The sequence below is a fragment of the Ambystoma mexicanum genome, chromosome 10 (genome assembly GCF_040938575.1).
Source record: "Ambystoma mexicanum isolate Mex_15411 chromosome 10, UKY_AmexF1_1, whole genome shotgun sequence".
NCBI lineage: Eukaryota > Metazoa > Chordata > Amphibia > Caudata > Ambystomatidae > Ambystoma > Ambystoma mexicanum.
The window spans coordinates 776,527,769-776,539,877 of record NC_090932.1 but is presented as its reverse complement, the minus strand read 5'-3'; the positions used below and the strand labels follow the sequence as shown (position 1 = coordinate 776,539,877).

Below are 12,109 nucleotides of genomic sequence, written 5' to 3'. Positions count from 1 at the left end.
TTATCCCTCTTTGATTGTCCATTCTCTCTGGAATTAATAAATAGCCCTTTGTAATATTTTGTTTGAAAATAATCTAATATCCTTTCGGATTTTGGTCTTTTATCCCTCTATGACTTTATCGTTCTCATAGTTATACGTCCAGCCCCCATTGTTATTCTTTATTCACTTTGGGAAAAACCCTGTGCCTCTATGTAGTGTTGTGTTATTTCCAGCAACCACCCCGACCTAACACTTGTTAAGTTTGTTATCAACTGAAAAAGACTCACGTCCTGCCCTGCAATTTTAATAACCCATCATGCAAAAAAATCTGCATCTAATGATTCCTAAATCTAAATCCCTGATAAACTGCCTACCCAAACCTCTTGCCCAAAATTGTGCTTCACTGTGAAGTGCATAATCTATGCACGTGCAAGGTTCACATCTCTCGGCCCTCGTTTATCTGAGCCCTGGCAAACATTTGACATGTTCTTCTTGGTCAAACTCTCTGAAATTCAGAAGATTAAAATTTGGTGTGTAGCGGTTCCCTCCCGTATGCCTAATTAGCTGATGTGGTAAAAACCTGATTGCACTAGACAACTGTTGTCAACGGATGCCTTCCATAATCAACGGCTTCCAGGTGATGGCTGTAGACTGAAACGGGGACAAAACAGGGCCTCCTTGTGAATATGGCAGTTACAGTAAACCTTCGGTATTTTAAATAGCTCATATTTCTTAAATATCATCCGGTCATGAGTTTTGATTGCATGGTATATTCAGGTCATGCGGCACACACGTGGTAAATAACCCACGCAGCACTTTCTATGCAGTAAATAACCCGCATTTACCCCATGCAGCACTTTCTATGCAGTAAATAACCCGCATTTACCCCATGCAGCACTTTCTATGCAGTAAATAACCCGCATTTACCCCATGCAGCACTTTCTATGTAGTAAATAACCCGCATTTACCCCAGGCAGCATTTTCTATGGACCCTGTGCACTGCATCTTCCACGTGATGCCAACTCACAATTTGTTTTACTGCCATACGGATTATCATTGGTCATTTGTAACACTCTTAACCTGTGTTGCACTGCATCGTCTTGCTTCCAAGGCCAGCGCGTTGCCTCTGAGCTATCCTCCCGAGAAAAAGTTGTACTCAAGAGGCCCGGCAGTGTTTCTAACAAGTGAAACATTACTGCAATTGGCCATGGTTTCTCTTGAATGACACGTTTGGTGTGTTTCTGTTGAAGTGTGTCCATAAGAAACTACTTTATGTTATGAGTGTCTGTAAGCAACACATTAATAGACAGGCACTGGCAAAGGAAGCAGGTCTGGCTTTTGTGTAAACATGGGCATAATTGCACTACATCGCCATAAGGTGGGAACAGATTGAACAGCAAGTACCTCATCATATTATGGCAGTGCCTGACAAATGCTACCTAATGTGCACCAAGAGCCAATCGAGTTGGTTTTGACAATGCTTGTTTTTAACAGGATTACAGTGCAACAAACAGATGCAAGGACAAACATATCACTTATAGGCACACTTAGTTAAGACAGTTCATTGCATCAGGTGCTGGTTTGGATTCCTTTTCAGAACGCTGCCCAGAAAGCACAGAGCAAGACTTAAAGACATTCCAGGGCAATGTGTTTTGTGAGAGGGGGAGCAGGAAGAGGTGGGAATGGTCAGAATGATTAGCTCAGCCATGGGTGGGGAAACAACCAAACAACACCCATAGGGTGTGTGTCCCTCTCACTTCTCATGCCTACCCTAGATCTTCACTTCTCATGACAAAAGTTTTGGCCAAAGTCAGGTCTTTCAACATCCAAAAGGAGACCGACCCTAAGGATTGATTCGTTTTAAGACAGCAGCATTGGGAACGATACATGTAACCTAAGCACAACAGTAAACAATTGATACACTTTATAGAGCAAAGTAGTACCTATCTTGTGGTATAGTTCTGGAAGCTGGATTTCCACTTTCTCTCTTTGGAAGAGGTGATATTCAGCTTGCTCGCACACCGGGGGCACCATATTAAACTGCCTTGCCACTGAATAGGCTTCCTGCACAAAAACAACACATCATCACTTGGGCTTGTGTCCCACTCTTATGGGATGTGATTAGCATAGAGGCATCTTTCTCCCCAACGTTCTGATTGACAGTTTTCTTTTAGTATTCGTTAAGATTATTTAAAAACATATATTTGGCATCATTACAAAATGGGGTGTGTGGGTTAAATGCGGCAGTATTACCGCACCACCCAACTATCGGTTTGCCGAACAGTTGGAGGATTCACCTCAGCCATGAGATGGAGGTAAATCCACCAGCTTTCTGCTTATGGACTCATAAGAAATGTGGATTTACACCACCACCGCCACTCCAAATGCGGCAGTAATACCGCCGGACCAAGTGGCGGTAACGGTAATACGGTTTGGTGGTATCTGGCCGGATTTACCATACAGATACCACCAAACTCGTAATGAGGCTGAAATTCCAAGGCTACACATGAAAGCAATTTACACAATTAGGTACAGCATAAGAGGCTGTCAATTCTATACATTCGCTCTCATTGATACAGGGCGTGTTGCCACATTAACATTTCTGTGTTTATTTCTTTTTTTCGTAGTATTGCAATCATACATTTAGACTTTGAAATATGGATAGTTGTTGCAATATATATTACACAACAATCACGAACATATAATATGATGGAAAGTGGCTTATTGCATAAGAAGTGCACTGCTGCATTGTGAGGCACCATCCAGCCTTTTTCAAGCAATTGAACTGGGTTCCCTTTGCTCTGGGTGGGAGGGTTGGGATAGCAAGGGAGATTCAGAATAAAAAATGGAATCGCAAGGGCATGGAACCTAAATGGTGACAGAGAATCCCTTGTTGTGTTGATAGACTACAACAGACGAGTCCTATGGTGCTTACAGTACCTCATCTAGTCAAATTCCAGCTTAGGAAGAGTAGGGAGTTCCAGAGTGACGTGTCTTTAAAATTCAAAGACGTACCATAGAAACGTTTCTATTTTGGGTGGCTGGTGGCCAAACAGTTTTGGTAACCCGACCCTAGTAGTCCATTCGGCTTGTGGTGTGGCAATGCTATGGTGAGCTATTCTGAGGTATGTAACAACTTGTGGGCCAGACAAAGAACCTTAAACATACCCCTTTGGTTCATTGACATCAAGCCCTACAGGTAAACAGCATACTGGCCGTTTTTAATCCCTAAAAATAGGCAAAGACTCCGAAGAGCAAAACATAGGGAGTAAAAATACACCCCACAAACAATTGGTAGCAACCGAACCATCGGATCCTATCCCCAGCTGACATCCACCCAGCTTCATGGATATGTTTGAATCTGTGGTACTAGGAGAGCAGGGCCAGAGGAAAAAGCTCTAATATTTGTTCTGCCTGATTTTCACGAAAAAATGCATCCTTTAATTTTTAATTTGTATTAAAGTAGTATGGACTACAAAAGGATATTTCTAATGACCTCAAGAATTAACAGAATTACGAATGGAAATTACTTTTTTGCTCCCTAAAAAACGTTCTCCTTACTTCAGAAATATGGAATGAAATACTCCCATTTCTAAGTCTTATTTGGAAGCCTGTTAACAGCCAATGAAGGGGATTCAAGTGTTGTCCAACTCAAGGCCTTGACGGCCGGAATCCTGATTGTTTTTAGGATGCCCCTCGTTAATATTCGTGAGGAAAAATGTGCATACATTTAGAATAATTGTATGCACACTAATCTCATGAATATTAATGAACGGTATCCTGAAAACCGGCATGGATCCGGCCCTCGAGGCCTGGAGTTGGGCAACCCAAAGGCTTGCTTTTGGATTTTTAAGCTTTGCAAGGTATTTGCCAGTAGACCAATATAGATTCTTTTTCAGTAGTCAAGTCAGGAAGTGACAGCAGCGATGATGAGTGCAATGCTTCAGGGGAGAGGAAGTCTGGAGAAGGGGAAGGATTCTGCCCAACAATGGAAGGATAAAAAATGAAACTGTTATTACAGCATTTACTTGCAGCATGACCAACAGGTTAGCATTACAAATATTTCCAGGTGACATTCCTGCTACTTGGGCTGGTCGGGGCCGGGTGGGGCAGGCAGAGCCTAGATTGTGCAGCCATGATAAAGGGAGAGGGTTCGCACGACTGGGAGTAAAAGTAGGATTAGTCAAGTAACTGTTTTGTCACACTTTCAATTGCCTTCACACAGTTTTATGTAAAGTTAATTATCAACTGCATATATGTGGAATCCCACTTAATGTTGTGCAATGATACATACTTGTAGGGTCATATATACACAAGATAGGATTGGTGAATGCAATGAACCTTGTGGGACTTTCCATGTGGATGTGGATGTGGCTGTGGTAGACCTGATTGTCTCCGATCTAACATGATAGGACCCAATTGAATGATTGAGTAAGATATGGTGGTCCAAGCCCTCATTGGGGAGGGAATACCCTCCTTAACGGGCTTGCAGCCGCACGCCTGGGCCCCCTCAAGGCAGCCCACCATGCGGCACCCTACCTCATTAACAGCACCTGCCAATACTGCTCTAACTTCACTGGCCTGACCTCCCACCAGGATCATATTCAAAACTGCATGTATCTCCTACAAAACATTCTCGACTGGAACACCAACATACTCTGTGGCTAAACACCACACCTATGTAGGCACTCATGAATCAAGTAGCAAACTCATAAAAAGGTTGGAGTCTAAGTTAGCCCTTAAAGAGATGACTCACACGCAGTCTTTCTCCTTCCCTGCCCCAACCATCCAGAACTCAATCCCACCACAGTCTCAACATGCCACCACCATCCTCCAGTTCTGCAAAACACTAAAAACATGGCTCTTTAAACAATATCTGTATGAAGAATAAAAATCCCTTTCTCCCTCCACCATCAGAACTGGTCCGTGCAATGAGCAATGAAATAAAATAAAAATATGGTGGACAAACATTTCAAAAGCTGCAGTGGTGTCCACATTACAAGTGCAGATGGTTGTCTTTGAGCTCTGTCACTAAGCAAATCTTCCCTGACATGCATTTAAGGTAATGTAAGCTGTCTTGTATAGCGTTTGTCTGACACTATTGGTGGGCTCCCTGTGGTTGGCTTTATAAGTGAAAATGGGAGCTGGGGTTTGTTAGTGGAACAGTCGAAAAAGGCAGGGGTGAGAACTGTTGTGCTAATGGGTGCAGGTTGGAAGTACCCAGTTGCTGAGTGATAATCTGATTTCTATAAATTTGGCAGAAAAAAAATTGGGAATATGTTATCCTTTGGAAAAAGCCGAAGATTTGAGAGACTACTGTGCTTTAGGTCTGCTTAGCCGCTGATGTGTGAGAGTGCACCAGGGCCAAAGAGGAGCTTAGGCGTGGTTCGGTTAGTGTTGTTATGCTAACAGCCTTCTGTGGAGGGTTTGCGTGCGCAGTGCAAGGTGGCAGGAGATCTTAGAGGGGAGTCAAATAGTCAGGGAAAGGTGGGAGTAGGTCTTATAAGGCAAAATAACCTGCAAACCTGCACTCATACCACTGGCAATTTGCACAGTTCCACTTCCTTTAGCTGCCAATGCCACCTCTCTCTCTCTCCCTCTCTCGCCCTCTCTCTATTTCTCTCTCTCATGCTGTGTGTCTGTATCTCTGTCTCAAATAGATACATTGTACCCCACGAGGAACAAAACTAGCATAGCCGAGTGGGCAGATGAGCGAAAGGAGCGGTGTGAAAACTCAGCCATTATCATAACCTGCTAAGGTTTATGCGAGGCAGGAACTAAAGGTGCATTGGAAGGGCATCTTACAATTTGAGCACTGCAGTCTCCCATTTCACCGTCCTTACTATGCTGGTTAGCAGCATGGGAGATGCCTCAAACCTTACTCGAGCATGCCCAGGTGATACGCGGAGTGGCTTGCTGGGACTTTAGCCTGTTGAGGGCAGAGCAAGGCGCTCCTCAGGCATTCGTCAGAGTATTGGTCGGGCCAGAATCCCTGCTCATTTCACCCAGAGTTCTACCCTGCTGTCCCCAACAAACCCAAAGCTCATCTCCTCTCAGCCTAATAGTGGATGGCTGTTGTTTTAGCTCCATGCCGAGAGGGATGCCTTATTGAAAGTCATTCAGGAGACATCTCACTTCAAGGTGACTGGAGAGTTGTTTTGGTTCTGCTTGCTTTAGGGCTTTAAACATGCATGCAGTGGAGTAACTTTGCTGAAAATGTTGGGGAGAGACAGGACCACTGAAGGATAGGGGCGCTGCTAAATGAGGGGGACAAAATGGTGTGCCAAAAAGGATGGGGGGACAGACACACTTGTCCCTCAAATGTTCACCTATGCATGCCTGCGAGGCCATAGACAGGCCTATAGTAATTCATTCAGATCAGGTGTTGGGGTTTTGAGGACGAGGGTCATGGCAGCATGTAGGACGATGAAAGGGGGCTCCCCTTTTCTTAACGAAATACTGATTCGTTTGGTGAGTAACCGAGCTGAGCCTTTCAGACCCACAATTGCAATTCTAGCATTGAACATGTTAGAGGCCTGTGAGTCTGTTTTGTAAGTATGCAGCGTGATCCTAGGCGCAAAACAATGGAGGGCCATACCACAATGGAACAGAGCAAGAGACAACAAGGACAGGAATGCAATCAGAAGGGTAAATGCTAAGGATATGCTTGGAAGGACATGGATGGAGTTTGTTACAGGAGGGGGATAATGGCTGGGCAGGGAAAGGCGGACGCCATCTTGATTCATTCGTTGGCGGCTCCACGTCTATTCTCCTTTTAAGTCTCTAGTCATGCGAGTTTATACAATGTAAAGGATTTAATAGCTGTTTCATCTTTTTCCTTGGTGACTGGGGCAAGGGTGGATGGTGTGTCAGGGCTACTTTAAGTGTTGGCGTCCACACATTCAGTAGACAATAGTGATTGCGCAGTTAACAAGAGGGAACACATTTTTGATTGGAAGAAAAACAAAGAAACCCTACATAACTAAGCCCCCAGCCTCATAACACTGCCAACCCCTCAACAAAAAACCCGACTGCTCCCAACACATCTGATAACTGCCTTTTCTTTAAACTCAGGGGAACAGACAATCAAGTGCCCTCAGCGAGCCACGCTGACATGTGAGTCTTTGGGTTGAATAATGCCCACCATGGAGGTGTGACGTAATAATAATTGCATGCAGCTTTGTGCTGTTTCATTACCATGATCTCCATTGCGCTCCAGCGGGAGGTTCCCCAGTACATCGCCATCCCCTGGTTGATGACATATGTCATTGCTCGGACAATCTCTGTGAAGAAACAAATCAAAATGCAACTTCAGCTCAAGGTCTTCGGTGAGCATCTGAATTGATATTTCGCAACATAATGGATTATGATTTGATATCCCATGAATTACTTTTAATTGTATTAATCCGAAAAAACAGTGGTTTCCTCATAGCGTCCTTGAAGTGATCTTACCTTATTGTACTGTGAAAGAGGCTACAGATACAAGACCTCTCTCTCTGGAGCTGGGGCCTACAATCTGTGGCTCCCCTGATGTAATGGAATACAATTCCAGTGATTCCCTCTCTATTGGATATGCTAGCTAGGGCTGACAGGAGATGTAGTGCAAAAGAATCTGGCAAGCCAAAGTTTGCACTTGCTTGAACAGAGGATAGCACAGGGGTAACACGCTGGTCTTGAAAGCAATACCATGTAGAGCAACAGAAGTTCGAATCCCATATCTGTACTTAGAAACCTAACAGAACTTAAATAAATAACTGGAAGCAGACTAATTTGGAAAAATATGTGGCCCAAATTAAGGTGACCAGATCTAAAAAGTAAAAAACCGGGACAGGACAACTAACATAAAAATAGGACTAACTCTTGAAAGTGGGTGTACACTTCAGTAGCGGTTGGAGGAGAAGGGAGTTTAAGTGTTACTGTTCAAATACACTCCAATTATAATTAATTTATCACAAACTAACAGTATCTAAAGTTCTACAATGCAGCATTTCTTTTGTGCGTGATTTTGCATTCCTGCCTGACAGCTATGAAGACCAACTACTAAAAACCGGGACCACTGCAGTTTCCAATGGAAACATAGGGCATCATTGCAGGTTTGCCGGTCTGGTATCTATGGTACCGGTATGCTTGCCGGTACCGTAGGTACCGAACCAGCAAACTACAAGGTCTGACCTGGTGGGCGGACCGTCACCCGTGATCAGAGCATGTCGGATGCACCGGCACCTTTCACAAATGGTGCTGGTGTATCCGGCCTCCCTATTCCCATTGAGCCCAATAGGGCTCAATGGGAATGGGGAAGAATATTTTCCGGCGCCCGGGAATGGGCAATTACCAGGGCCTGCCTGGGTTTTAATACCCCGGCAATTGCCCATTCCCGGGCACTGGAAAAATGTGCACGTTCGGCGGCAGCCTTCCGGTTCTAGCAGCAAGGCTACCGCCAAACTTGTAATGAGGCCCATAATCTCGAAAAAGGGGGACAGAGCACACACAATCCGGGACACTCCCGCCAAAACTGGGACATCTGGTCACCCTAGCCCAAATATACAACTATAAACACACACAATGGGGAGATTTCTATTTATGCACCCAGAGAATTCCATTCCACACACCTATCACAAACAATCTCCTGCTTCCTTTAACGTTCTCCAACCTCTGTTTGAACCTCCTGTTCTGCCTGCACCCTTCACCCCCACCTCCGGTGGGCCCCTCCCTTTTCTTTTCTGCCACAGGCTATGGTCTGGATCCCCTGGAAAGAGGCACCCTACTTCCACTCCAGCCTCGGGCTGTGAAACTACCATGGCGGAGATTTGGCACAGTTAAAGAAGATAACATAATACAACAACACAACACAGCATTATCCTGCAAATGCAGCAGTGAGCCAGTAATTCACTCCATGCATACACAAGAATAAACACGTAGAAAAGTGCATGAACGTGCCAGGAGCTAGGCCATAAAGCAGTGCACCGCGCCTAAGGGATGTGCTTTAGTTACACTCCTCCACATGCACCTCATGGGATCTTGTAAATGCATTGCATTCAACATCACAAGAGCAATATTGGCCCCTTACATGCGGTCCAAAATAACACCCTGAGCTTAGTCTGAGGCAAACATGAGACCCATATGCAATGCCGGACCCAGGTCGACCAGTGCCCTGCGCGCGATTTCTGAGCGCCCTCCATCCAAAGTTCTGTAGACTACAAATACCAGAATGCAAAGGCTCCAGGGTTAATCTTGAACAGGTGCTGGCTCCGCCTCGCTTACTTACTGTCATGTAAAGTGTCATTCCATGGCTAGGCTTTCTATTAGTGAGAGACTCATCAATAGAAAGTCGTTGGGCCTCATTATGATACTGGTGGTAGCCGTGCCGGTAAAACAGGCACAGCTGCCGCTGGTATCATTTGTTTTCCAGCGCCCGCGAATGGGCAATTGCCGGATCATTATGGCCTTGCCGGACCAGGTACTTGCCCATTCATGGGCGGCAGAAAAAATGCTTCCCATTCCCATTGACCCCCATAGGGCTCAATGGGAATGGGCAGGTCAGATGCACCGGCACCATTCTTGAATGGTGCCGGTGCATCTGACATGCTCTGCTTGCAGGTGCCAGTACACCCGCCAGTGACCTGCAAGCAGAACTCGTAGTTTGCCAGTCTGGTAACAACAGTACCGGTAGCTTACCGGTACCGTTGTTATCGGAGCAGCAAACTTATAATGAGGCCCATTGACTGACACTTTACATCGGCACTGCTGCGTGTCATGTTGTTTACATGGCACTTTACATTGGGTGAGCTAGCAGCACCCTTTATCTGCAGCAGCCATGTGCCACCGCATCACTTGATCTCTTGATCCGGCTCTGCCCACATGGGAGGTTTTTGCAGGACGCGGGAAAGAAAAAACATAATTAGCAGCGAAATCATGAGTTCAGGTCCACTCCTGGCAGTACTCGAGACTTTCAGCAGTACTGCCAAGTCTCTATCATGGGATGAAAGCTGGATGGCGGCCAATGCTGGATCAGAACGCATGCGCTGCTCCTGCAGGCTCCTAAGGCGGTGGCCAGTCAAGTGGGTGCTCTGTGCAGCTGGACCCCAAAACAGGGTGTGAGGAGGGGCAGAAGTGCAACAATGACGAGCATAAAGGCATTGGAGGAAATTGGTAGTCCAAGCAGCTTGTTGACAGTCACGGATCGATTTGAAGATGGAGTACAGATACTTACCATTACACCAGGTGAAAGTGGAGTGGGACCTTGGGTTCCAATGGAAATAAATGGTATAACTTTACAAGTCATGGTTGACACTGGTTCTCCATATACGATGGTTGATGTAAAGACGTATGTAAATACATTGAAGAAAAAGATGGAAGAGTTACAGATGACAAAAGTTAAAGTGACAGGTTATGGAAAGACACCTATCAACATAATAGGTTTTGTTTGGGTACACTTAAACTTTGAAGGAAGGAAGACATACTGCAGATTGTATGTGGCCGAGAATGGGTTTTCAATAGTAGGATGGTGGGAGCAAGCATCATTGAAAATCAGAATTCACCCAGGTGAGAATGTGCCCATTTTATGTATCACCGAGAACAGTTGTGACACTGCAGAGGATTTGGCAAAGTCTTTTCCCAAGGTATTCAATGATAAAATTGGTTTACTTAAAGGGTTCGAACATCGTATCATACTCAGAAGAGATGCAAAGCCAGTTGTACATAAAGTGAGGAACATACCCATAGGCACCAGAGGCGCATTGAAGACTGAATTAGAAAGACTATGGCCCTCATTACAAGTCAGGCGTTAAGGATTTAACGGCGCCGTCGGCGCCGTTAACCCTTAACACCTGATTAAGAGGTCCTGGGTTTTAACACCTGCTTTTTGCAGGTGTTAAAACCCATGCCGTAAAGTGACCTTAGTGCTAAGTACGGTGCCGCAATTTATGGCACTGTACTTAGCGCCTTTCCCATTCCCATTATGCCCTATGGGGCAAAAATGGGAATGGGGAAGGGCAAATGGTGAATGGGGAATTACCGCCCCACTCACCTTGGAATGGGGCGGTAATTCCGCCATCCACCATGCCGGAGTCTGACTCGTAATGAGGGCCTATGCATGCAAGACATAATCGAGCCCATTGAAAGTTCGGAGTGGTTGTCACTGATTGTACTTGTAAAAAAAACCTGATGGATCCATCAGAATGTGCGTGGATTTAAGAGACTTGAATGCCAATATTTGGATAGATCGGCATCCTTTGCCGAATATTGGGGAAATGTTGACTACCATGAAAACAGCAAAGTATTTTACGACGTTAGACCTATCGTCGGCATTCCACCAAGTTGTGCTGGAAGAAGAGTCTAGGCATTTGACATCTTTTATAACACCGTTGGGAGCTTTTAGATACAAGAGAATGCCTTTTGGATTGGCTTTGGCAGCCGCTGTGTTCCAAAGGTTGATGCATCATTTGTTTGAAGGATTACAAGGAGTACATTATTTCCAAGATGATATTTTGGTGTCTGGGATGTCTGAGGAAGAACATGATGCAAAGTTGTTAGGTGTACTGCAAGTTCTACAACAAAAAGGAATGACACTTAAAATTGAAAAGTGCAAGATCAAGAAAGATGATGTTACATACTTGGGTCATCGAATAAACACTGATGGAATAAAGCCAAAAGAATTGTTAGTGGACACCATTCTTAAAATTCCAGAGCCCAAAAACAAGGACCAACTTCGGAGTTTCATGGGGTTGACAGAATACTACTCCAAATTCATTGATTGATCATTATTCGGATAGAACTGAGAGAATGAGGAATTTAATGTGTAAAGGAATGAAATTTGATTGGTCCGAAGAATGCAGGAGAGAATTTGAACAAATCAAAATTTTAATCAACAAGGCACCAGCGTTAAAGATGTTTGACTCGAGTGCAAAGGCAAGAATATCAGTTGATGCAAGTAATATAGTACTAGGAGGTATACTGGAACAAGTACAAGGAGGTGAAATTGTTCCCATTGCTTTTGCCTCAAGAACATTAAGAGGTGCTGAGAGAAACTATTCGACAATAGAGAAGGAAGCTCTTGGTGTCAAGTGGATATTAGAACATTTCAAAGGTCTCATTTGGGGTTTTCCAGTGGACATTAGAACAGACCATAAAC

At 44.7% G+C, this 12,109-nt stretch overlaps 1 protein-coding gene across 2 annotated transcripts in view; it reads right to left on the bottom strand.

Annotated features, from left to right (window-relative positions):
* The window catches only part of KCNAB1 (potassium voltage-gated channel subfamily A regulatory beta subunit 1), a 1,977,401-nt gene that overhangs the window by 100,884 nt on the left and 1,864,408 nt on the right, over positions 1–12,109 (bottom strand). For both annotated transcript variants that reach the window (XM_069618430.1, XM_069618431.1), the window contains exons 9-10: positions 7,177–7,262; positions 1,923–2,043 (exon numbers count right to left, since the gene is read on the bottom strand). In XM_069618430.1, coding sequence (XP_069474531.1) covers positions 1,923–2,043; positions 7,177–7,262 — 207 coding nt within the window. The remainder of the gene's footprint in view (positions 1–1,922; positions 2,044–7,176; positions 7,263–12,109) is intronic.